Here is a 27,018-nt window from a genome sequence, read left to right on the forward strand (position 1 = left end):
CTCTATCCATGTCACTGAACCCTTTTGCACTTATCACTCCAAGGGCTTGGGAAATCTCTCCATTTCCCAGGCCACATCCATACCCACTGCCTCCAGGAAGCTTTCCTAGAGCGATCTGAGGAAAAGAGAAGGCGTATAATGGTGATGATGGTTACCCCAAGTTCCCTCATGGCTCTCACCTAAAAGATAGCTGCCCTTGACACACTGGAGTCCCAGGGTACTGCCCTCTTTGTAGCAGTTGGCCCTTGAAAAGTATATGGAACTTGTTTTTATAAAATCATATTTATTTTTTGGAGACCTGGATTTCTCATTTCTAGGAGTCCTGCCCTGCCATCAACTGTCTTTGTAACATCTTTGGACCTCCGTATCCTCATCAGGAAAACGAGGCCATTGGAAAGGGCTTTCTCTAACAGTGTCTTTGATGACACCCCTCCTTCAAACAATTCCTTGGTGAATTATTAGGTCAAGAGAAGGAGCCCTTCGGTAAGTGTGTAATTGCCTTGCAGCTAATTGACTTCAGAGAGCAAGTTGGGGGGGGCTGTGTTTTCCTGGAGGGCGGCTTGCCTGTGCTCTGTCAGCAGTGACTTCATAGATTGCTCCTGTTCTCAGTCCTGTCCGTGACCCGTGGGTCTGATCCGGAATGGAAGCTCCCAGAGGGCCAGGCCTGGGGCTTTGTGACCTTGTTTGCACTTCGTCCTGCACCACTGGCTGGATACTAACTCAAAGCTCTGAGCGGCCGGGGATGAGGAGGACGCTTCCCCTTGCCCTCAGCCCTTCTGACTCCTCTCACTTCCCGGGAAGACAATTCCTCGCAAAGTTTTCCCAACGGGTTGCGCTGCCGCTGCTGTTGAGCTGACACCGTAGCTGATGAGTTATTAAAAATCCTTCATTATTATTCTGTACCGTCGCTCTCCCTCCTCCCTCCCTGCCCTGCCCCAGGCTTCCAAGGCCCACGGCTGTCACTGAGAAATGCCTGGAGGCCCGAGCCAAGCAGAGGCAGGCTTTTCCACTCCCTCCCTCCAAGTGACCCCCACAGATGCAGCAGCTGGCCAGAGGCACTAGGTCTCACCCAGGGCTGGGGATTCTCACACCGGGGTTCCGATCCTGCTTTCGGCAGAACCTGGGGAGCTTGTGCAGTCGCTTCAGTGCTCAGAAGTCTTTATATCAAGACATGGTTGGAGAGGGATCTCCCGAGGATCTTGGTTAGAGAGACATTTCAGAGGTGCACACATTCCAGGTGACATCGGGGACCCGATGCTTCATCCCCTGGGGAAAGAGGGACAGGCTAAATCCATCATTCCACTCCCTGAGCTGGGGGTCCAAACCCAGCTCACCCATCACACGTCCTGATAATCAGATTTGGCTGCAGCAAGAACAGAATACTCAGCCCCTCTCCCAGGCACCGCAGCGACAGGTCCTGAGAGATGGGGAGAGCCTTGCTCCTTGGAGGGGGGAGAGTCTCGAAGCAGCTCTGCACCTTCACAGCGCCCTCCCTGCTGCAGGGCTTCCCACAGGCACCCTACGAAGCGTTCCTGCACCCTGTGTCTGGGCAAGTGATTCCCAAGGTCGGAGCTGTGAGCGGGAAGACAGATGTTGGGTCTCTGGCTCCTGAGCTGGAGTCCATTCACTTATTCTCTGTCGCATTTCTCTCTGCTCACTCTGGCCTCTTCAGATCTGAATCACTCTTCCTGGGGTCTCAAGCATTAGGTTCCTTTTGCCCCGAACCTTATAGCCATGCTCCGTCCCACTTTCTCGGACCCTGGGGCAGAAAGCTCTGGGCAGCTGGGCCAGAGACGACAGCATCCAGAATTAGCCTGAGAATTCAGGGGCTATGTTCCCACCTTGTTTTGGCCTCCAGGTTGAGTTGGTGTCTTTTGTTTGTCTCTACCTTTGTCTGCCCAGATGAATTTCAACCATCTATCCAGAGGTGTGGAGGCAGAAAAAACGGAGATTAGAGTTAACGAAGTGAAATTGTAGTTAAGAGTGGTGGCCTTTAGGACTGGGATAGGGGTATAGTGAGAGCTGGGCCTTGGGATTGACCGGTGCTCAGTAGGGGTCAGGCTGGAAACAGGGGTGACTGTTAAGGGCAAGGGTTAAGATTTGGTTTCTGTGTTCACGTGTTCAATAAACACCTGTTGATCACTTCTTCTGACCAGGCCCTGAGGGAATTTGAGATGTGTTGCCTTAAAAAAGCTCATACTCTAGTTCAGATTTGGGGTTAGAGTGACTGTTAGGACAGGTCTGGATTGGGATTAGTGCTGGGTTGTGGCTGGGTTCGGGGTTCCTTCTTGGCGTTAGTGTTGAAGGAGAACTAAGGGTTACATGCTGTGTAATCATACAGATCGGTGTGTGGCTTCTGTGTAAGTTGCTTCCTCCAAGGCTCCGCTCCTTAATTCCCCCCTCCCACTGCTCACCCAAGCCTGTCTCTGCTGTCTAAGGCATCCTGGACTTACTGGAATCCGTTTAATGATAGCAACCATCTGCTACCCCTCCTGGTGATCAGCCCCTTCCCCTTTCGTCTTCTGCTCATCCTTCTGCCTTTCTTGGTGGGGGTCCTGCATCCTGCCTTCCTGGGGGGTGGGGGGGCCCTGATATTCCTGTCCTCTCATGGCTCATGTCCCAGGAGTCTCTGTCCCTTGCCCTTCCTCCATCTCCCTGACATAGGCACCCTCCCCACCCTCCTTCCCCCGTACACTGCCCACCTGGCCCAGGCTCTCCCACTTCTGTGCTCACACATGTGGGACCCTCTGTCTCCAGTGGAGTTCTCATGATTCTCTGGCCTCCTCTCGTTTCCTCTCTTGCCCTAAAGCAACATTTCCTCATGACTCCCTCCCTCCTTCTCCTTTGATCCGTTTTCCAGGGTCCTGTCAGCAGTCCCCTGTGGCTCTGATTTCACTCTGCCCTTCCTTCTCCGTTGATTCCCTTCAGAGAACCTCCCGCCCCATCCCTCCAACTCACTGCCTCTTGGGCTGGAGAAATTTCTTTTCATCTCCCCTCATCAGTCATGTGGGGCAGTTCCCTCACAGGACACCTGCCCCTTCTGGCAGCCCAGCCAGGAGCAAGTGATTTTTGTTAGGAAAAGTCATTTCCGTGGGATGCAAGGGGCTGAGGAATGCTGGAGTGGGGGCATGGGGTAGGCAAGAGGCTCTTCCTCCCTTGTTTCATTCCAGGGTGAAATAGCTGGACTCCAGGGCCATCACTCTCCTCCCTCCGTTAGCCCCACGCCAAGATTTAGGGGGTGGCTGGATGAAATGCCAGGATCTCAGGAGTGGCTTGAGAAGGATGTTCCAGAATTATCTGAGCAAAGGTCACACCGCTCCCATCACCAGCTTCCATTTCAGAGAATCTGCACATAAACCTGATGAGGGCCAGGTTTCCAGAGGCTTCTCTCTGTTCCCCACTGTCCTCCCCGTCTTTTTCTTGCTCTTGGAGCCCTCCTGTGCTCCCATGAGAACCGTCTCCCACCCCACCCTTCCATCCTTCCTTCCCAGGGCTGTGAGCTTGATTGACTCTGATACCCGGGGAAGGCATAAGCCCCTTGTTGGAATGCACGGCGCCCTGTCCCCCTCACAGGGAGATAATCGAGGAGGAATATTGGCTCGTCCAGGAAACGAGGTGATAAATTTGTTGTGAGATTGGTGTCACAAGCAATCAGACGGAGCTTCTCCCCATCCACGGCTGGGCAGCTAAATGAGAAATCATTAGGTTATTGCAGAGACCAGGGACAACAGAAGTGGAGGAAGGAGAGGACTCCCCTTTCCACCTCCGCATTTCCCTGGGGGGCAACACAGGGAGATCAGAAAGGGAAGGAAAGAATCAGAGATACAGAGAGAGGCAGGCTGCTTTCTCCAACGTTTCTCCTATACCTGTATGTCTGTACCTCCATCAGTGATGTGCTCCTGGCATCTCCTCTGGTGTCTGGGCCGTCATGAGGCTGACACAGAACACAGGACAAAGAGACAAGTGAGCAGGGTTGGGTGTCCCCAGGTCAGTGAAATTTTTGTAGAAATTTTGTAGTAGAAAAGTTGAAAAGGGCACGTGGGAGAAGCTGATGAGGTCACAGGCCAGAGTGGCTGGTTTGGAAGGGATGGGAGAAGAAAACCAATACCTTCTTTACAACCCCTCTGGGAAGACTGCCTGGAGGAGAGAGATTTGAAGTCTGCGTAGCAGACACTGGATGGGTGTAGGTGTAGACCTGCTAGGAGATAATGGGGTGGTTGGCATGTATACACGTAGGGTGCTCTCCCCTTTCTGCTAAATTCCTGCCTCATTCATGGAAATAAGACCATAGACCTGCCCTGGCTTTCACATGCTTTGGGGTCCTAGGAACAGACATCAGTGTGCATGGCCTTGAAGAGAAGGTCTCTCCACGGACCCTTGCCCTGGACTCCCAATTGGTCATCAGCACCATGTCCGCCATCAATATCCTGTAAACTTCCAACAGTGGTTCGATGAATGGTTTTTGGTCTCCCTGCGCTTCCCCTGTTCTTGGGGCATTTGTGTTTCATCTGACAAGCAAACTGAGTCAGGCGGAACCAGAAAGATCAGGAGCAAACAGTGAAACCAGCGCTCATCAACCCTGAAGACCTACCTCTGGGTGCTCCCTCCCCTCTGCTGGCCGCTGCCTATTGAATGCTGCCATACTGAGACCTTGCTCCTCCAGCTGTTAATTACCGAGCCTCCACTGCCAGGCTCCCTCAGCCCCGTGCAGCAAATTAACATTCCGTGCCCCTTGCACGTGTAGAATGAACCGAGTTAGATGGATCGATTGAGCTACCGGTTGGAGCTGCTTTTACTTTACGCAGGATTGATCCAGATGACCCCAACTTGGGGCCTCTAGAAGCGCCTTTGCGGGAAATCTTTTTAATGGAGATTAATTGGGAAAGCCTTGGATGTCCTATTTACAGGCAGAAAGTGCCCCATTCTCGCTTTTGGTGGCTACATACCAACACTTGTATGTAGATGTGCGGTAACACGCACAAGTTCACTAGACGCAGGAATGCACACAAGGCCACACACCCTCACACCACCAAACAGCCGCCTTAGTTCTTCTGGTTCTTCTAAGCCCATCCCCGAACCTTACCAGGTGGACACACAGTGGCTCTGTGGAGCTTGGGTCAGCCCCAACTTCCACTTTTGTCTCTCTGAATCTGGACCTCTTTCTATGTCTATGTCCAGTCTTTCTCAGCAGCCTAGAAGTTTCTGGAGGGCAGAGACTGAGGAATGCCCAGAAGGAGAAAGTGTTTAATTTTTAAAGAGGTATGACCTTGGTTCTAACTTCTTTATGTGCCTGAATTCCAGCCACTTCCAACTGCTTGCTGGTCTTTTATGTCTCCATGTCTTGGCTCATGCTGTTCCCTTTGTCTCCAATGCCCTGCCCCCAGCTCTCTGGCTGTTGAAATCCTTCTTGCCTTCAAGGCTCAAGGCAGTTCTAATCAGTAAATGTGTATTTATCGGATACCTACTGTGTGCCAAGCAAGGTGTCCAATGTTTAACTTGTATGATGTAGAAAGGACCGAGAGCTAACAAAGGCCAACAAGATAGGGGTCTTGGCCCAAGGGAAGACCAGGGTGGAAGTCAGACATGTGAAAAAAATGCAGTCTATCCATTGATGTAATGCCCTTTCCTCCACATCACTCCATCAGGACTCTCATCATGCCATACTGCCCGGATACGCGAGTGTGTCCACTAGACTGTAAGCTGGCTGGTGGCAGGACCAGGTCTGTCTTGTTCACTTTACATCCCAGAGCCCAGGACAGTGCCTGGTTTGTAGTAGACACTCAAAAAATGTTTGTTACATGAATGAATGAATGTTGAATTGAGTTGACTTTCTCTGGGTGCAGGTGCCTTATCCATTAATTCAGAGAATCAAATGACAAACATTTATTGAGCACCTGTTGTGTGCAAAGCACTTCTGTACTAGTCACTTTGGGAGACGCACAACTAAGATCACATCTGTTGCCTCAAGGAGTTTACAAGCCAGAATAAAATACAGTATAGCTACAGATGAGACTGCAGGTCTCAAACTACACGAAACGTTGAAGTTTCCTGATTAATTGCCGTGGGACCAAAGTCTTATTTATATCCTTGACCGCCAGCCTAGACAGTTTTTTGAACTGTTCTTTTCCCTGTAGATGGCTCTGTTCAGAATTCCTTCCTTTAAACTTTAGTTCTGCAAACCATTTCAGTCCACCTTGATCAAACTGTTATAAATTGATTATTTGTTAGGTGTGTGTCCAAAGTAAGAAGAAAATATATGAGGTGTGTGAATAGAATCATAAAGCACCAGAATTGAAAGGGATCTTAAGTATTACCCAGGGCCCTCTGGAACATTGCTGTCTGGTGGTCATCCACACTTATCTTGAACACTTTTAGTGACAGGGAGCCCACTGCCAGGTGCTATTAGATAGTTCTTATATGAATTAAAAAATCTGCTCCCCTAGGGGTCACCGTCATTAATGTCTGTTCTGGGGGTTTGTAAGGAAGGCTCAGTGATGGGGCCTGGGGTCGTGGAGCATGTCTGCCAAGGCAGACTTTCTCAGAGGCACTAGTACAGAGCCAGGGCCAAGGTTGAGGGCACTCATCAGAGCCCCATGCCTTCCCAAATTAGCTGCTCACCTGGCTCGTAGAGTAAGATAGTCCATCTGGAAGTCCTAGAGAAATCTGCAAAGTCATCTGTGATGAAGGGTTCCTGACTCTGGAAGGAGATTAAGATCTAACACCTGGATCTGACCTGCTGCTATTTCTTTTTCTTTTTTTTCTTTCTTTCTTTTTCTTTCTTTCTTTCTTTCTTTCTCTTTCTCTTTCTTTCTTTCTTTCTTTCTTTCTTTTTCTTTCTTTCCTTCCTTCCTTCTTTCTTTCTTTCTTTCTTTCTTTCTCTCTTCCTTTCTCCCTTTCTCTCTTTCTTTCTTTCTTTCTTCCTTTCTTTCTTTCTTTCTTTCTCTCTTCCTTTCTCCCTTTCTCTCTTTCTTTCTTTCTTTCTTCCTTTCTTTCTTTCTTTTTCTTTTCTTTTTCTTTCTTTCTTCCTTTCTTTCTTTTTCTTTCTTTCTTTCTTTCTCTCTCTTCCTTCCTTCCTTCCTTCCTTCCTTCCTTCCTTTCCTCTTTAATTTTGAGGTGAACAGGGGTACGAGGTGATGCAGAAATATAATAAAGCTCATTAAACTTTGAAATGGAGAAGTGCTCCTAAGAGCTCCTGTCAGGCCTCAGAAGACCCGGATTTCCTGCGGGCTCTGTTGGTTTCAGCGTAAAGGAGAGAATGCCCTCCTTTCTGCTGCCCCAGCCCGCACCTTTCTGGATTTCTCAGAGTTAAGGCTCTTTATTCTGGAGACTGTTCCTAAAAGTGCCAGGAGACTTCTATGGACAGGGTCTGGAGACCACCTGCATTTCCTCCTGGGCTTTGAGCCTGCTGGGGGCTCTCAGGGGTACAGTTCTCGCTACTCTCAGATTGTACTCTGAAGCCATATTCATAGCATGGTAACTGAGACTGTTAAAGCCAGCTGAGGGAGCTTTCAGAGCAGGGAGCTTTCAGAGCAGAACGTGTAGGGTGCCTGCGCCCATCTGCCAGAGGAGGAGCCAGAGGGGAGGGGTTCACTGTAGGAGCGGGGAATGGGGTCAGACCCCAGGATGAACTTTTTGTTTGCCTGGGGAAAGGCAGGGTGGCGGGGGCTGAGGAGTGGCACATTGGTCACCTTCCTGGTGGGCACACTGCTGCCTGGGGCGAGGATGCACTAGCCCCCTGGGGGCGCCTGTGGGAAGGAGACGAGGGCCAGCAGTTACCTGGGCTCCGCTTCATTTGTAGGGAGACACCAGGGCCTTGCCCTCGGCTGCCTTAGGAATTACCTCAGATACAGCCCACCTCATCCTCTCCTCCTCCCCAGCCTTGGCTAATCCTTTCAAAAATCCCTTCCATTTCTCAAGGATTTCACTCCTTTCCTTTGACCTAAACGCTCAGGACCTTCCGATGAGGCCCTAGGGTGGTGATCCACCCCAGATGTCCCCGCCCACCCGACTGCACAGCCCCCCAAAGCTGTGCTGCCCCCTGCCCTTCTCCGATTTCTTTCCTCCTCCTCCTCCTGTGTCCTTATCTTCATCCTCGCTTTCCGCTCCCAGATGGTCCCACTACTTCTTTTCCTGACTCTCAGTCCCCATCTGTATCCATCTTCCCAGCCTTCTCCATAGCTTCTCTCTTGCATCTCCTTCCGGTTTCCAGGTAAAGATTCCTCAACCCCCGTCTTGCCCCCATCATCAGTGCAGGTTGAGGAGGCTTTGGAGGTGTGCCCTCGGGGAAAGGGGAGCCCTCTGTAATTGCGAGGCTGGCTCAGAAGCCACCAGAAGTTTGGAGACCTGCCCACCCCAAATACCTCTTTCCTTTACTGACCCCCAGTTTCTTCTAAATAAAGGTGTTAAATTGGTGATCAAGGCCCTTTCCAGCTCCAACCTTCAGATTCTCTTTCTAATTTAATGTTCTTCTCTTTCCCTGTCCTGTCTCTCTGTCTTGTCCTCTGTCCCTTTTATACCAGTGTCACTTCAGCACTTCCTTCCTTCCTTCCTTCCTTCCTTCCTTCCTTCCTTCCTTCCTTCCTTCCTTCATTCCTTCCTGCCCTTAAAACACTCTTTTACAGCCTCTTTGTCACTCTTCCTGCCACCAGCTTTCTCCTCGTCTGCTTTGCTCTCTTTTTTTCTGTCTGACTCCCTCTCCCCACCCTTTTCTCTGTTCTCATTTTGTCTTTGCACGTTGGGCCATCTCTTTCAGCGTCCTGTGTTTTAGGACTTGGGGACTGCTGGAGAGCCAGGCATTTGGGCCCCTCCTCCATTTGGTCTTGTAGGTTGGGGGGAGGCGGCAGAGGGTCTCCTTCCTTTCCTGCCTCCCCACCCTAGCCCTCGGGGGCCTTGCTCTGTCTCTTTCAGCCTTCTCTGGCTTTGTGACTGTCCTGCTCTCTTTTCTCCTTCCCTCTCTCTCATCTTTTGCTGTCTTTCCTCTTATCCTCTGTCTCCTATCTGAGCTAAGTCCTTGCCGGCCACCTGCCTCCTCTCCCCGCACTGCCCTTCCCTTGCCCGCTGAAGCCAGATTGAAATTCAGTTTTTCAGCAGAACTATCCAGCATCCCTGCCACCCCCCCTTTCTCCTCCTGCCTGTCATACCTGCTCCAGCCAACCCCACTTGGGCTCACAATGCCATTGTCCTTCCCATAAAACACTCTCAGGGTCCCCTGCCAGGGCACATTTGCATAAAGTTGTCAGATCAGGTCTGGCCCTGGTGCCTCCAGCTGGCAGGGCAGAGGGGGCTGGAGGCCCAAATGGGGCAGGGTGGAGGGAGTGTTTCCAGCTGCACCTGCCTGTCTTTTTTAGTTCAGGAGCTCAGCGTCCTTGTGAGTGGGTCTGGGCTGGCAGGTCACTTTGAAGACTCAGGATTGCCTGCCCTCTCTCCTCTTTTTTTCCACCATGAACCTAGTGGAAGGGGATGCAAGAAACTTTGATGGGGAATTCCTTACAGGGGAAATCAAAGTATGGCCTTTCTTTCCGATGCTGGATGCATCCTGTGGGTTCTCTCAGCTGCTGTCTTAGTGTCATAAACCTGCAGCCCTCCCTCTACACCCCTGCTGGAAGGAAATGCCAGGATGGCCCCAGGTACACCAGTTCTCTCACTGTCTAGGGTACGGGGCTGAGTTCTTGGGAGTGTCGGCAAGGTCTGGCTGAGGCCCCAGGAAAGCAGGAGATGCAGTAGAATCTTAGAACATCAGAGCCAGAAAGGTCCTTCTGTGCCTAGTACTTCAGCCCCCTCTCATTACAGTTTAAGGAAGCTGAGACCCAGAGAAGTGAAGTGATCCCCCCCACAAAGTCACGCAGCTGGATGGGGCAGAGCCGGGACCAGATAAGCCCACGCCTCCTGACTTCTGGCCCAGAGTGCTCTTGCCCCTGCTAGCAGGTGGTGCTGGGCCAGTTCCCCTGGCCTCTTTCAGGGTTCTGTTCTTGCCTCTTTCGGTGAGTAACACACTGGCCCAGACCAATAAACTCCTGTGCCCTGTCACTATGAATACCAGCCCCAAGCCGGCCTCAGCAGCCAGCCTCTCTGGTCTGTTCAATGCAAGGAAACCAGGCCAGATTGTGGCCACTTGTAAAAGCCCATCTGGTCCCTGGAAAGATTCCCCTTCAGCTGTCCCTACCATACCCCAGCCTTGGAGATAGACATCGGGGTGGCTTGGCCAAGCAGTTTGTGGGGAGGGAGGAGAGACTGCTTCTTCTACCTACGGCTTTGGCCTCCTGGGATGAGAAAGGACCAAAAGTGGGAAGGGGGTGAAGGTAGGTGGGCCAGTGGAGCTGAGGTGTCCGCTTCTGAGGCCCCTGCTGCCCACTGTCTTTTTCACTTCACACTGTGAGATACTTTCTATGGTAAATGCTGGTGGGCAGCAGAGTGGGGGGCCGTAATAGTCCTTGAATGTTGAGTAACTTGTCTTCAGGGTGTTCATCTGATGTCCATATAACCAGATCTCTACTCACAGCCAAGCCTGAGATTACCTGCTGGGAACAAGTCAGTGCAGCTTTCTGACCCCTGACCTCTCAAAAGAGGGGCTTATAGTCTCTAGGTCACATCACATTTGGACACTTTTTGGATTCTGGGCTGGGCTCTGTATAAGGCAGAATCAGCAGACCCACACCCTTCATGACCAGTCGGCTGGGCAGGCGTGGTACTGCCCTCCTGGCAGCTTCTGATCTAAGGGTTCTGAACCTGCTTCTGTCTCTGCCTCTGTGTCTCTGCTGTGGGCAGCGGGGGTCTCTGTCTTTCTCTCCTATCCTCGTCCTCATTCTACCCGCCCCAGCCAGTTCGTTCCTCCCACACCCCCGCAACCTCCCTTCCTCCCTTCTCCCCTGCCTCCTCTATCAAAAGTGCAAATCTCCCTTTCTCCTCTCCTTTCCCCTTTGCTGGCCCAGCCCAGAGAATTGCAATCCTCTTTTCTCCGTGAGAGAATCCAATGGACAGGAGGGGCCCTCTCTGGCTGTTGTATGTTTCATAGAGCAGCAAGGGGATGGCTGGGGTCGGGGTGAAGCTCTTGGGGGAGGATGGGAGAGCGAAGATGTGAGGGCAGAGAGAGGGGGGGAGAGTGGCAGAAGGAAGAGTAGAGTGTGGAGAGATTTAGTTCCATCTGAAAGCTGTCGGTGCGAATCAAAGTCTTCCCTTTGAACCAGCAGCGATCTGGAGTGGAGAGCATGGGGACTGCTCCGGCCCAGGGGGTTCATTACTTCTCATTTGATAAATCCGGGGAGACAGGGCTCGGTCTCCACCACCCCTGTCTCCTGCAGCCCGGCTTGCTTGGCGTCTCCTGTGTTTGGCTCCACTCGCTCTCTTGTTCCCGGCTGGCATAGCAGGCAAGGCTCCGGGAACTTGACCACCAAGGTCCATGTGCCAAGACACGGGTGCAAAAAGGCGCCCATGGGGTGCAGAAACTTGTACTTGAATGCAAAGGTGCAAAAGACTGTGTGTGTGTGTGTGTGTGTGTGTGTGTGTGTGTGCATGCGCACCAGTGAACGTGTGCTTATGTGCTGTGGTACATATGTGTCCACAAGAACTACACAGCTGTGTCTGAGAATCTGTAAGCATTTCCAGCCTCTCTACGATAGATGTAGTTCCTAGTTCTCAGTCAAAAATGGGATTCAATCTCTCTGTCCTCACCAGGCCTTTGTGGGAGCCTAGTTCCCAACCCCGGGGATAGGCCCAGCGGGAACAAGAGATGTGTTCACACACAGAGATGGGGATAGGTGGCCTCTCCTGTGCTGTGCTGAGGATGGAGGAGGGAGTTGGAGAGCGAGCAGAACTCGAAGGCAGTGTCACCCCAGGAAGATCAGCGTTGGGAAGGAGAGGGGGGTGATGCTGAGAGACGAGGAGAGGATGTCCCAGTGAGGGGACAGTACCAAGGGGAGACAGAGAGGCCCCAGTTTGCACAATGGCCAGAGTCTGAGCTAAGAGGCCCAGGGGATGGTGAGAGGTGGAAGGCAGCAGTAGCCAGGCTGGCGAGGTGGCATTCCGGGGGAGCCAGGTGTTCTGGCCCCTGGCCTTGCTTACAGGCCCCGACACTTACCAGCTGTGTGCCTGGGAGGAAGGTGCTTATCTCTCTGAACCTTAGGTCCTTATTAGGGATACTAATGGTACCTACCTCATCATGTTGTTGTGTACATTAAGTGAACTAGTCTTCGTGAGGTACTTGGCACAGCGACTGGTGCTTCATAAGCAGGGGGTATATTATTGCTACCACTTCTACTGGTGGGCATTGGCGGCTTATAAAGGGTGCCATTTGCGATTGACTGAAAACCTCTTTAGGTGCCACTGATGGTCCTGCCAGCCTTTGGAACCACTCTCCCTTCATGCAGGCATATTTACATCAAGCCTTCTCCGATGGTTGGTTGCAGCGTGTGGGGCAAGTCCTACGTGGCTATAGGGTACAGGCCAGCCCCAGATCTCAGGAGGGAGCAGCGCCCTCCCAGGAGGTAAACACAGTTAAGATGCAGGTCTGAGTATAGAGTGGAGATCAGAAGTAGCAGATGGGCGTAGAGCTTGGGGGCACCAGAAGTTCTCTGGGGTGGAGGCCATGAGTCCAGTGTATTCAGGAAATACTTCCTGGATATTGCTACAGCACAGCACAGTGCCAAGAGCACTAGCTCTGCCACTTCCTATCTGAGTCCTATTTCCCTTCACTGTAACGTGGAGACCATAACCGCCACTGAGCCCTGTATTATAATGACGGGAACGGTGTCTCTAAGACGTCTGCACTGGTGCCCAGTACTTAGCATCTTCTAACTGGGAGTTAGCATTATTAAGGAACATTGCTGGGACTGAAGGGACAAGAAAGGTAAATCCAAGCAACTCTGTTCTCCAGGGGCTCCCAGGAGACCGGGAAAGACAGAAACGCACACACACGAGTAACTTTTAATCCAAGGCAGGCTGTGATAAGTGCTATAACCAGAAGCCCAAACAATGCGGAAGAAGAAGAGGGGAGGGAACCATTCCAAGGTGGAGGCCAGAGGAGCTTTGTGTTATGGGGTGGGATGGTGAGGGCCAGGGTTAACCTAGAAGGAAGGAGGGCTGGGGGGAAGCTGGTGGGAAATAGGGGAGGAGCCCAGAGGCCCCACCCCATGGCACCCATCTGGAGTCTGAGACCACCACCCCCCCCCCCCAGCCTTCTGGCAACACGCCTGAAGGACGGAACCGAGCTGGAGATGAGGTCCTGGCCCCCTGTGACCACACTCACCATCACCTTCCTGCCCTGCTTTTCTGCCTTAGCCTGGGTCTCTGTGGCGCCGGGGCGTCTTTGTATCACCAGACCTTTCCCAGTGCTTTTCTCTCTGTTTCTCTGCCCTGGGCCTGTGTCTTTTTCTTTCCTGGCCTCTTTCTAACTAAGATCTCCTCTTCCCTTCCTGCTTCTCCTCCAGTCTCCTTTCTCTCTTTCACTCTCCCTCTGCCTGGTCTGTCTTTGTCTCCGCTTCCCGGTGTCGTTGGCGCCTCTGCCAGCCTCCCCATCAGTCTGTAAGTGTGTGAGTTTCCGTGCGGCTGTGTACAGCACACTTCTCTGTCTGCCTTCACAATGGCTGCTTGAGAGCTCACCAACATCTGTGATGGTGTCTGAAGACAGGGAGGCAGCGGGATGAAAGCAGGCGGGAATTCACTTAAAAACACACACGCGGATTTGCACTCGCCCCAGACTGGAGCTGCCAGGCAGATGTCATGGCCGGTGGAAGACCCAGGCCACCGGGACCTCTGAGGCATGTGTGTGTTCTCTGATTTGTGTGTATTCTTGTGAGAGCACTGATGCTGGTTCTTGGTGCCTTCTTGACATGTACCCAGTACCTCCTTTTCGTTTGTAACACCACCTCTGCCCTTCCTGTTGTGCCTGTGTGATGCCTGCACTCATGGCTCACTTTCTAGGCTTTTTTTCTCAGCAATCCCCATATCCCCTCTTCACCCATCCCCATCATTGCACCAGAAACTTCTAGAGTTCTGTTTCCCCTACCTGTCTCAGCTCTGCTCCACACTCCCTCCTTCAGGGAGCCTCCCAGGACTGCCCCCAGCACCGTTCCTCCCCCCCCCAGCAGGGAGAGCCCTGTCCCGCCCCTCCACTCTCCTGCCCTGTCTGCCTTTACCGCAGTCTGTGAGACTGACCTGGGGAACAGGGTGTTTGGCCTCCTGCCTTCGATGGGGTTGCACAGGCAGGACTGTTCACTCAGGCATTTGCTCACTCTCACTCCATCAATCAACAGACTTATTCGCAACACCTGCTGTGTGCCTGGCACCCAAGCCCTGTGCTGGGTGATGGGACTGGTGCTCTGAGTGACACAGTCCAGATGCAAGGAGTTTCCCCCGGGGCTGGGCAGGGGTGGGCAATGCAGTGTGGACCTACTATAGCAGAGGTGGGAAGTTAGTACAGAGAGCTCTGAGGGCATGAAGGCAAGCAAGGAGGACTTCACAGGGGAGGTGACTATTTGAATCCCAAGGGAAAGGGAGGGAGCAGTGTTCTGTCCGGGAAAGGCCTGTGTAAGGACCTGGAGACAAGGAGAAAAGCCTGGAGTGTGCAAAATAGGGAGAGTGGGACTTGGCCATGGCATGGCAGGCTTGGGGCTTTCTCTTAATCTTGCTCCAGGTCAGGACAACCCATGGGCATCTGGCCTCTCTCTCAGATACTCTCTTGGCTGCAGGGGCTGTTTAGGGGCCAGCCAACATTGCTTGCCACTTTTGCAGGCTCAGGATCTACATGGCCTTTCCATCAAGTTAAATTCCTGAGACCCCTCGTTTCCCCTCCTCTCTGGACTCTCTTCTGGGTTATTGCTTCCATTCCCCCGTCTCCAAATTGCTTCAACCAGGCCTATGCCAAGAGGGAACTATTTCAAAATCTGCAGGACGACAGATACCTTCTTTGTCATGTCACTGCTCATGTCTCCACCGGTCCCTCTGATTATCTAACTGCCCAGGAGAAATAGGGTCACAGCTACCATTCAGCGGGCACAGTCAAGGGAATGTACCAGGCCTGTCATCCACCTCATCCCATTTAACTCTTCAGCAGTCCGGGTAAACGTCATCATCCCCCAGTTTACCAGTAAGGAGAATGAGGCTTAGAGAGTAACTCGGCCACCGTCACCCTGGTAGGAAGTGGCAGAGGCACTATGCAAACCTAAGTCTGTTTCCTAAACCTCTGCTCTTAAAAGGGACTTTGCAATACTTAGTCTAGACTTGTCACAGGTACAGGTGAGCACACGGAGGAGGCTGGGATGGGGCAGTGACAGCCCAAGGTCACACCACTCCTCCCTCCGGCAAGATGCCCATCGCTGACTCTGACTGCATCCTGCTGCGGGGTGAGCTGCCTCCTCGCTCCCAGTGGATGGAACCAGCTTCTCACTGTCCTCGGGAGACTTCAACAGGACACCAGGGTGTCCAGGCCCCATGCAGGAAAGCTGTGAATATAAATTCCATCTCTGAGCCAGGGCTCACAGGCCGCTCTACTCGCAAGCCCTTGACTTGGGCTCCGGGGGCTGTGGGAAGGAGAAACGTGAGTGTGGAGAGTTTGCAGCCTGTAGCTGCACTAGAGAAATGCGCAATGATATGAATAAATTTGAATAATAATGAGGGCAATGCCTGAATTAATAATGCCGGCTTACTCACCTGACCCACCCCTCCCCCAGGATCTCAGCTCCTGCCACCCTAATCCCAGGAAATATGGGTGAGCCTTTTCCTTTCCTTTAGAAGACATGGATGGGCTGTCAGGTCAGCAGAGTTGGGGAGCTGCTGTTTCTAACTTCTTGACCCCCTGCAAACCCAAAGAGCTGGATTTGCACACTTAACCAAAAGAGGCTGCCTCTTTGTATTAAATCATACGCTGGCCATCAATCCACTCCTATCTCTGCCCCCTCTCTCGGTCCTCTTTATGTGCAACTACCAATCCGGATGTCGAATGTCCAGGGAGGTTCAGAGAGAAAAGACAGCATGGCCCTTGGCCTTGAGGAGAGGTTCCCATTCTAGTGAAACAGATAAGGCAAACACCGTCACCCACCAGCTGCCCTCTACCCCATGGCAAACAAAAGCATGGGCATAGACTGATAGCGTGAGACAGGAAATGCCATGGATAGAGCTGTGACAGCAGGGCTGAAAGATGGGACAAGCTGGAGGTAAAGATCAACCTAGGAGGACTTCCTGGGAGAAGGGAATGTGAGGCAGGTTTGGAAAGAAGGGGACAGATGGAGCTGGAGGAGGAAAAAGAAGAAGGGAGGTGATGACAAGATGAGGGTCCTGTTTTTTGGTGTCTTAGAGGGGGGGTCTTGGAATGGGCGGGGGACAGTTCTGTTTGCTTACACACGGGAGTGATGGAGGATCAGAGAGATTTTGGAAAGCTGGGTTTGGGAAGAGTTGGATCTGGGGATTGTGGTCTCTGCAAAGACTTGGGAGCTGGGGAGGGAAAGAAGGGGGAGGAGTCCCCAGAGTTCCGGGGAAAACTGATTTGGGTTACAGTGGGGATGTGCATGGGAAGCGCCAGACCTCTCCCTGTGCTGTCCCGCGGCCCCTCCATTTCCTGGGGCCCAGCGCGGGAAGCTGATGGTCACAGCACGGTGCCAGGACTGCCCCACCACCGGGCCGACCAGCGCTGGCTGGAGTGGGTGGGTGGGAGCAGTGGGGGGAGAAGGAACCCGCAATCCAATTCCCTGCTCCATTTAGGCTCCACAATTAAAGGCAATTACTCTGCAGTTCTCTAATCAAATGCTCCTGGCCGAGCTGCCAGTCGGGCAGCCATGTGTAGCTCCCGCAGCCAGAGGGAGAGTGGAACAAAGTCACATGGCCTGTCAGCTCCCACGGGGCAGCTGTGTGTGTGCAGGTGTGTCCGTGTGTATGCACTCATGCCCTCGGAGCTTGGGAGCAAGGGGTGAACACACGGAATGGGGAAAGTGTGCAAGAAGTGGGTTCAGAGCTACTTCGTTTGGGATTCACCGCCATCCAGGAAGCTTATATGCGTACATGTGGACGTGCCTGTCCCGTAGAACCTGCCTTTATGTACCTGATGCGTTCAAGGGGGAATTGTACCTGGAATAGTTGTACACATGCGTGACCTCACGTTGGCTATGTACACAAGTCCAAGTAGGGGTACGGTGGTATATTCATGTCTCAGGGATTGAGGGGGACCGTGGCATCACCACAGCATGTGTTATGGATGTGCCACCCATTGACGGGGGGCTGGGGGCAGGGAAGCACTGGTAGAGGTGGTGGAGGAAGAGCCTGGGACCTGAAGTGCCGAGGCTCAGGATTTATCCCTGCTCTGTCCTTAACTCACTGGGTGTCCTTGGGAAAGCGACTGTCCTCTCTGGGCCTCAGTGTCCTCGTCTGTAAAATGAGAGGGTTGGACTAGCCTGGTCTCTAAGGCCTTTACATAACACTGCGCCACTTTCTCTGCTTGCTGAGCACTTCAGTTCCTGAAACCCATTCCCGTGGGCCACGGAGGGAGGAAGGAATCAAGCGCGAGCACGTGGCATCTTGGAGGGAAGGGGCTGAGGCTGAAGTGGGACAGGGGCTGGAGGGTCCGCCTTCCCAGCCTTCAGCTCTCTCTCTCGGGCCCGTTGCAGGGTGGGAGTGGGAGCCTGGGAGGCTCGGCCTCTTAGTGGAGCCCTCTCCTCACTCATCTCCTTACCCAGTGCCGCTTTGGCTTTGCCAGGGACCCAGACCCGCTTCAGCCAGGAGCCAGCCGACCAGACCGTGGTGGCTGGACAGCGGGCCGTCCTCCCCTGTGTGCTGCTCAACTACTCGGGGATCGTGCAATGGACCAAGGATGGGCTGGCGCTGGGCATGGGCCAGGGCCTCAAAGGTGAGTGGGCCATGCGGCCAGCCCAGACTACCCCATCTTCTCATCCCTCCCCCACCAACAGAGACTCCTGGACCCAACATCCCTTTGTTCCTCACCACGTTTCTTCTCTGTGCTCTAGTCTCCCCTCTCCCACTCCTGTGTGAGTCAGTCTCCCGCCCTCTCCTCCCGAGCTCTGTCTCCACTGCTTTCCAAAACCCACAGCTCTGCCTTTCCTCCTGGCTGTGGACTGGCTCATGAAAGGCCAACGGGAAGCCTGAGAGATCAAGAGAAACCAAGAGACCTTTACATAAGACAGCTTCAGACAGACAGACACCACACGGGGAGCTGCAGGCGGCCAGGTGAAGCAGGAGGTGCTGGGAGACTCCAGAGCCCCCCAGCTCTTGCAGGGGGAGGACACAGTAACTTCTATGTCCTGCAAGTGTTTCATGCCAGGCTGGCTTTGCTCCAGCCTCTCTCCTGCCCCATGCCCAGGCAATGTCCTCTCAGTGGTCACAAATTCATTTTAATATCAGCCTGAGCACTTTATTTATTCATTCATCAAGCCTTTAGTAAGCACTATGGAACCACTGCGGAAACAAACATAATGTGCTGGGGTGGGGAAACCCTCCTATATTCCAAAGCAAGTAAAGATACTTTTTGGAAAGGCCGCCTGGCGGAGTGGATGGGGAGTCAAGACCTGCCTCTGCCACCTCCCAGCTGGGTGACGTTAGGAAAGCCACTTCACCTCTCTGGGCCTTAGTTTACTATTGTGTAAAACAGGCATAATAGTCGTGGGTCTGCCTGCCTTATAAATGCGTTTGCGAGTTTTGAACCAAGTGAGAGAATACGCTTTGTGAAAACACATTGCTCACTGTGAAGCAGTGTAATGATGAAAGTAGGGAGGGATGGTGTATTTTTTATTCTTATTGTTGTCCAGGGCTTGAGACTATTTGCTGTGGCTTCCATATATTAGAACAGGTAGGGGAAATTTGTCTGTATAGAGCAATCTGTATGAAGGAAGGAGATGGGGCTGGCAGATCTATTGATGATAGAAAGAGAGAGAAACAGGGAGAGAGAGAGATCAATAGATATGGAGTGAGAAGAATCAATAGCCTCTGGACAGAGGGAGATAGTGGGAGGGAGCTGATGGTGGGGACCACCAGAGAGGAGGACAGAGTGTGAGGGGGTGGGCAAGAGCCTGGAGGACGGAGGGCGAGGGAGACTGGATTGCAGAGGCCAGGGGTTCACCTGCCACAGCCGTGGCTTCTGCAGAGGACGGGACTCTTGGTTTAGAGTCTCCTTCAGGGAGCTGGCAGGACCCTGCCTTGTGCACCCCTCCCTAGGCGAGTGATGGTGAGACCTTAGCCTGCCTTGGGCTTCCCTCTGGCCCTGGTGAGCTCATGTCTGAGCTGCGATGGCCTATATTTCTTAGCGCCCACACACCCTCCCCTCTTTCTCTCCTTTTCTCCCTGCTGTCTGACTTTTTTTTTTTTTTTTTCCTCTTTCTTTCCTATTATTATGAGAGACATTTGTCTGCAAACAGCCTTGGAGATTTCATCTGCCTCTGCTCAGCTCCCCCTTGTGCTCTCCCCCATCACTCCTCCTGCTTTGTGGCTCCCATCCTCACTGTAGGAGGTTGTGACATCACAGTGTCTGCATGGGGACCTCATCCTCGTCAAGGGCCCCCGGGCGGGGGGGGTCCCAGGAGAGGGTGGACGGAGGAGTGCTGGCCCTGGAATGGGATGCGGACCCTGACGTGGGGAGAGGATGCACCCTTGGGGGGAGGGTGGTCCAGGTCGATCCCCAGGTTGGGGCTGGGCTCACCTGGGCTCGCCCTTTCTGTTCCTGCAGCCTGGCCACGGTACCGGGTCGTGGGCTCTGCAGACGCCGGGCAGTACAACCTGGAGATCACAGATGCCGAACTCTCTGACGACGCCTCTTACGAGTGCCAGGCCACGGAGGCCGCCCTGCGCTCCCGGCGAGCGAAACTCACCGTGCTCAGTAATAACCCCCAACATCCTGCAGGGCCCCCAGCCTCCTGTCTCTTTCTCTTGGCATCCTGGCCGTCCCCCCTTCTCCAGTTTCCTCTTTTATTTCCCAGCTTCTCCCTCTCTATTCCTGGCCTCCTGTCTGCCCCCACTGTCTCCCTAGCTCTCCCTCCCCAAATCCTCTAAACTTCTTCCAAAGCCAAGTTCAGATAGAAGAGGAAAAAATGGGCATGTGGGCACCCACTGCTGGACATGCGGACTGTGTGAGCTCTGGCGTCCTCTCTGCCCCTGCCTGTGCCCAGGCCACGCAGGGACGGGGCTCTGCCTTCTGGACACAAAGCTCTCCCCGCCAGAGTGGGGGCATGTTGGGGTGATGGGGACCGGGCCTCTCCTGGCAGATGGGCTTGTTGGAAGCTTCTCCCTTCCTCTCCCTCTCAGCTGCCTCGGAGCCCCAGAAACTACCCCTTTGGCTCCTTTTCCTTGAACTCAGCCCCTCTTCCCTTCGCTCCCTCCTTTCCCCCCTCAGCACACACCCCTTCTTCTCTGCTTCACCTCGGGCCCTCTTCAGGGAACAGGGGAGCAGGACGGGGCTTTGAGGGCTGAGAACTGGGGAGGGTGGGGGCGGGGGGGGGGCAGACAGTGGTCCTGGTTGAGTCTGCAGGAGCTGCTGGAGGAGGGCTTGTCTTGGAAGCCGAGCCCCCCGGCTGCTGCCCATGGGATACAGAACAGATGTCCCTCTATGGCAACACCCAGGGCCATTTGCATAATGAGGGGATTCTCTCCTGCACACAGTACGGATTGAGGCCAGCTCTGACTCGCCCTCGCCTCCCCTGTTCCGTGCCTTCCCCTCCCTGGCGGTACCTCCAGCTCCATCAGTCTTTCTGTCTCCCTCAAGCTGGGCCTCTGCCTCCGCTCTGCTTGTCTCCGGCCTGGCTCTGTCCGCCTGTGACCCTCTTTCTTCCTCTTTGTCATCCACTCTGTCCCTTTCTTTTTTCCTGCCTCCACTTGATCTGTCCTGCTCCCTCTATTTTCTCTCCCCAGTCCTGAAATCATTGAAGTGGGGGACGACCCCAGGAGGGATGGGAGAAAGGAGGGGGGAGCTGAGGTGAGTGAGTGTGGACACAAGGAATGTTCTTACTTGGGGGAGAAAGGTGAGAACATGGCAAGTCATCTGAGTGTGGTGGGAAGAGGTCTGGACTGGGAGTCAGGAGACCTGGTCCATTTTGGCACCACGACCCTGAAGAGGTCATAAACTCTGGACAACAGTTTTCTCATTGGTAGTATGGCATAATGCTGCCAGCCTTTTCTTAGCAACTGCCGCTTTGCTGCTGTCTGAGCAGGGAGTTGTAAACTCCGAAGGTCTGGGCAGATGTGAGGTGTCAGAATAAGTGAGGACTGGAGGGACCCGACAGCCAGTTTCTCTGGATGTAAAGACCCTGAAGGACTAGGACTCAGGGCTGGTGGATGACTGGCTTTTCCTCTCCGGTGAGGACAAATGGGAAGAATTAACAAGGAGCAGGGTGGAGGTTAGGGAGCAAGAGTTAGCTAACCACCAGGGGTAGGCATGGGGTGCCAAGACATCAACTTCCACTCCTCGTTGGAGAGTGTATGAGCCCCGACGCTCGACCAGGCATTCCAAGGGAATGTGAGATTCTTAGGAGACCTTCTGTCTTTTTCCCTCTCTAACTGCTTTGGCTTGGATCCTGGAAGGTGCTACTTCTAGACTGGAGAACTCCCATTCTAATGAGGGGCCCCTGATACTCTCTCTTCCCTCTCCTACCCCAGCACAGAGACGGAGAAATAGAGAGAGATGAGTAAAGGCCAACCAAGCCCGTAGATATACCAGGAACTTCATAATGGCATCCAGTGTCTTGGTTCAATCAGGGAAGGCTTCCTGGAAGAGGAGAATATCGAAGGGAACCCTAGAAGGAGGAGTACCTTGTTTACAAAAGCTTGCGAGCCAGCGAGGGAGGAGCAGACCGGCTTGTTTGCAGGGCACAGTCAGTGTTGAGGGTGTGGGCCTTCATAGCCTGTCTGAGTGATTTAGGTGGATGAGGGGAGCAGGAGGAGGCCCCAAGAGTAAAAGGGATGAAAGATGAACCCGGCTACTCCTTTCCCCTCCCTCCCCCTCCTTGTCTCTCTGGAATTCTCACACTCCCTGCCTCCTGCAGCCACGTGGAGGCACTGAGAAGGCAAGACATTTATGCATCCTCCCTGCTCGCCTGATTGCGCACAGCCTTCGTTCACGGCAGCCTGGGGCTCAGAGGCGGGGCAGGGCCGAGAGCGGGCTGTGTTCACTGCTTGGAATCAGTCTCCCTGTACACGGCCAGCCTCGTCACCTCGCCTCCCCTGTAGCCATGCCCCTCAGTGGCCCACCCCAGACCAGCCCAGGTCACAGAGTGGCCTTTCATTCTTCCTGCCTCGGGACTCTGAGAAGCTGCCTCCCACTCCCTCGCAGATGTGGAAGCAGGCATAATATATATCTACAGACCCACGGCTCCCTCTTTACTCACAGCAATAACCGCTCGAGTGCAGTGGTGATGGGCATGGCTTCGGCAGGCCTGGTCCGTATCCCAGCCCTGACGTTGAGCTCACTCTCCTGTCTCTGAGCACAATGGCCTAAGCTCCCTGAGCCTCAGTACCTTGTCTGTAAATGGGGGTTAATGGTATTTACCATGAAAGGATTAATGAAATGTACTTTGTGGTGAGGATGAAATGAAATCGTATACGTGAGGCGCTTGAGCTGACATGCAGTGGGCGTTCAGTGGATGGTGGAGATGCCGTCGATCACGTTACAGTTTACAGTCGGCTTCATATCCTTGGTGTCCTTTCACCTTCACAGTAACGACTCTGGGGAACAGATGTCAATGTACTTTTTGAATTTTACCAACAAGGAAGCTGAGGCCTCAGACACATGTACATATTGATATACAGACTTAAGTCACAAATCCTAAGAATGTGTTCATAAACTTACACAGGGACACACGCCTAACTGAGCATGGTCGTGATGGATAAGCAGACACCTCAACAGCCTTATTTTCCTTTTTGCCCCAGATACGAAGAGAAAGGTGGGCTAGTGGCAGAGGTGACAGGTGGGCGGCCTTCCCTGAACAAAGGGCGAGGGTCAACGTTACAAGGGAAGGGAGAGCCAATGGAAGGAGAAGCCTTCCCCTCCCCTGCCCATCCAGGACTGTCCTCCTGGGGTGTGGCAGCAAGGTGTGACCTTGGAGGGGCCCACGCAGACCAGGACACCCCGAGTGGTGGCTCTTTATCCATTTCTCTCCTTCCCACCCTGTTTGCAAATCTGTGCCCATCTGGCATTGGAGCCAGGTACACCGGTGAGCAAAGAGGAAGAGCCCGGCATTCAGCGATCATTCACCAGTCAGGAGTTGGAGGCACTAATGCCTCTTGTCCAAGCAGTAAAGTGAACACACTGCACACGTCACACGTGCCCTGAACACGATAGTCCATATACAGCCCTCATCTGGCCTTCATGAGGGCCCCGGGAATGAGCACCGTGTATCTCTGTTGAAGAAACTGTGACTTGAGGGCCTCACCCAAGATCACATGACAGATGAATAAAGGTGCCAGGATTTGAAACTGGGGCAGCCTGATTCTACAACCCATGCTTTTCAAACCCTCCCACTCTGCACGTGTGAGTTGAGCAGAGTACTGGGATGGGCTACAAGTGGTTCCTCTCTCCTAGAAACCCCAGCATGGAGACTGTCATTTCATAAACTACAGGACAGCCCTGCCCACAGCTGGACTCATGGGCCTCCCAGGGTCTCCTCTCAAGGGTTCCCTCGGAAAGGCCCCTCTGAGTCTTTCTGGTCTTTCCCAGCAAAAAGCAAACAAAACCCTTTCACACTGCTGGCCAATGAACATGAGGTGGACCAGAAATCAAAATTATAATCCAAACCCTTCTGCCTTTATTTCATCAATCATTTAGCCACTAATTCAGCTAATATCCCCCAGAATGTGCTATCAACCAACCTCTGCACTAGATCTTGAGGCTTTAAGAGAAAATAAGAAGCAGCCCCTGCTCCCAGGGAACTTGCAGTCTGGTTCACCTGAGCATTTAGAAGCGTATGGGAATAGGACAGGGAGAGGCCCCCCAATTTCTTTCTTTTTTTTTTTTTTTTAAATTTATTTGTTATTTATTTATTATTTATTTTTGGCTGTGTTGGGTCTTCGTTTCTGTGCGAGGGCTTTCTCTAGTTGTGGCAAGTGGGGGCCACTCTTCATCGCGATGCGCGGGCCTCTCACTATCACGGCCTCTCTTGTTGCGGAGCGCAGGCTCAGTAGTTGTGGCTCACGGGCCCAGTTGCTCCGCGGCATGTGGGATCTTCCCAGACCAGGGCTCGAACCCGTGTCCCCTGCATTGGCAGGCGGATTCTCAACCACTGCGCCACCAGGGAAGCCCCCCCCCCTATTTCTTAGTATCAGACATCTGATTGATTCAATTCCTTAAGCATTTAGCCAGAGCCTACTTTGGTCATGTTCTAGGCACTGGAGACTGTATAAATATTAGTGAGATGGAGTTGCTGCTTTTTCAGGGATGACAGTTTGGGTTGGGGAGGGGCCATGGATAATCATCTTAAGTAACGCAAACACAAGGTAGATAGTGCTCGGAGCTCCAAGTGACTGGCTGGGAACCACCAAGGTGGTGATGGAGGGGGATGCGGCACGGAGGGCCCTGTGCAGCGGCTGGGATGTGAACAGGATGGACGGCAGTTCAAGAGAAGCTCTGAGGGAAAGGACAGCAAGAACGCGACGAGGAGACGCGGAAGTGCAGGACTTGGCCTGAGGAATCCTGCACGGCAGGCAGAGATGCTTGCAACTCATGCCCATGGCAGCCGGTAGACATGGAAGGTGATTGAGCAGGGAAGTGGCACAGTCTGACCTGCTGTCTAGAGAAAATAACCTGCCAGCGTGATGGATGGGTTAAGGCCAGCAGGGACTGGAGGCAGGGAGTCCATTTCCGGGGTTGCTGTGATAGACGCCCTCATCTGGCTGCCCCAGGGCAGAGGCGCACACAGGAGGGAACGGACATAAGAAGCTCCGTGGAGGTAGCCAGCTTTCTGTGCCAGGCCCCCCAGGCCACAGGAGCAACAGATACGGTGACTATAAATTAGGGGGTAAGGATGGTCCTGCCCTGCCAAGGGGTGGACATGCAGAGGGAGAGATGCCTCCAGGGGCAGGGGTTGTGGTCATACGGGCGGTGTTGGCCGCATCCTGGACTGACTCTGCTCTGCTCTTCTCCACAGTCCCCCCGGAGGACACCAGGATCGATGGCGGTCCTGTGATTCTGCTGCAGGCAGGTGCCCCCCACAACCTCACGTGCCGAGCCTTCAACGCCAAGCCTGCTGCCACCATCATCTGGTTCCGGGACGGGACGCAACAGGAGGGTGCCGTAGCCAGCACGGTGAGACCCTGCCTGTTCCCCCCAGATGCTCCTGGGCCACATCCCAGTGCACCTTTCCTTTCCCACATGGATCTGACCACAGACTCGGGGAGACAGATGTGAACAGGGCCCTCAGAGACCATCTGGTCCAATCCTCCCATTAAATAGTTGGGAAAGTTGAGGTCCGGAGAAGAGAAGTGAATTCCCAGGTTCACAGGGCCAGTCAACAGTTAGCAGAGACTAAGAATAATACTGAAAATAGCTACATTGATTAAGCCCCTACTGTGTACCAGGCACCGTGCATGCCAAGATCTTTATGGACAGTCTCTCTTAAACCTCACAGGAGTTCCATAAATTAGGTGATATTTCCAACTCACAAAGAGTGAACTGATGGTCAGAGAGGTTGAGTGACTTGCCAGGGTCACAAAGCTGACATGCTGCAGAGCTGGGGTTTGTGCCTGCATCAGAACGTGGTCTCTCGCTACTGAGTCCCTCGACTTTCTTCCCCCAGCCTCTAGTTGGTACATGTTCCCAGTCGGCGCAACTAAGAGCTTGGAGAGGCAGGGATTACATGTACATGTTATAGATGAGGAACCTATGGCAGAGAAAGACATCAAGTGACTTGCCCAGGATCACACGGCAAAGTTGACAGTGGAGCTGGAATTAGAATCCAGATCTCCTCTTTGGAGCTCCTCCTGCCAGCTGGGGACAAGCACATATGTACCCAGCCCTTTGCTAGATGGTTCAGGAGACAATTCTCATTGAGGGGAGAGAGACTGCTCACCTGTGTGCCTCGGAGTGTGTGGTCCCAGGGAGTGAGTACCCGGATTAGCTCTGCCCTTGACGCTCTGTATGACCTTGGACAATTCACTTGTCTCTGGCCTTCATTTCACCCTTTGACAAGCAGCAGTTTGGCTTCAGTGGTGCTTAACTTTTTCACTACCGAGAACTCTGTTATTTTTTTCCTCTAGGGCTTCATGTTTTGAATATTTTGGCAACCAAACAAACTGATTGGTTAATGGCCATTTGTCACCCACCCCCCTTTTTTATACTCTTTAAAGACACGATGGAGCTTTGAAGCAGCAGGAGGGAGCTGGCGTTACTGCACTGGGCTGGTGCTGTTCTGGTACCACATCGGGCCCAGCAAGGATGCCTATATTGCTGTCAAACTGTGGGCCCCTACTTTGCTTAACAATATGGTTTCCCTTAGGCAGTGTACAATATGGAAAACAGCCCAAGTGTTCCTATGATCATGTCCAGGGACCTCAGGTTGGATATCACTGGGCTGGTATGAGATTTTGAGCCTGTGAGTCCCTTCCCTGCCCTCAAGGAGTTTATGCTCTAGCAGGAGAGAGCCAGCACTGAAACACACATGCACGGTGCCTAAGAGGCAAGGCCGGATGTGACCAGAGCGGTGTGGAGGAGAGACTGCCTGCGAGGGGCACAAGTTCAGGCTGGGGAGAGAGTCCTGAGGGCTGAGATAGCAAAGGAAGACTTTCCAGAAGAGGAGGGACTTGGGCTGGACTCAGGGGATTCCAGGAATGGGACTCAAAACCATGGGGAAAACTGTACAACACACAGAGTGAACTCTAGTGTAAACTATGGGCTTTCGTTAGTATTGGTACCAATGTTGGTTCATCAGTTGTCACACATGTATCAAACTAGTGCATCATGTTAATTAATAATAGGGGAAAGTGGGGGGCCAGAGAGGAGGGTATACGGGAACTCTCTGTATTTTCTATTCAACTTTTCTGGAAACTTTAAACTTCTCTTAAAAAAATAATAAAGTCTATTAATTAAAAACTAAACCAACCCAAACC

The 27,018-nt window shown here is 53.0% G+C and overlaps 1 protein-coding gene across 3 annotated transcripts in view; it reads left to right on the top strand.

Annotated features, from left to right (window-relative positions):
• Positions 1-27,018, top strand: part of KIRREL1 (kirre like nephrin family adhesion molecule 1) — a 102,250-nt gene that overhangs the window by 62,017 nt on the left and 13,215 nt on the right. For all 3 annotated transcript variants that reach the window (XM_059934341.1, XM_059934352.1, XM_059934361.1), the window contains exons 2-4: positions 17,678-17,827; positions 19,658-19,807; positions 25,062-25,219. In XM_059934341.1, the coding sequence (XP_059790324.1) occupies positions 17,678-17,827; positions 19,658-19,807; positions 25,062-25,219 (458 nt within the window). The remainder of the gene's footprint in view (positions 1-17,677; positions 17,828-19,657; positions 19,808-25,061; positions 25,220-27,018) is intronic.

The sequence above is a fragment of the Balaenoptera ricei genome, chromosome 1, assembly GCF_028023285.1.
Source record: "Balaenoptera ricei isolate mBalRic1 chromosome 1, mBalRic1.hap2, whole genome shotgun sequence".
Lineage (NCBI taxonomy): Eukaryota > Metazoa > Chordata > Mammalia > Artiodactyla > Balaenopteridae > Balaenoptera > Balaenoptera ricei.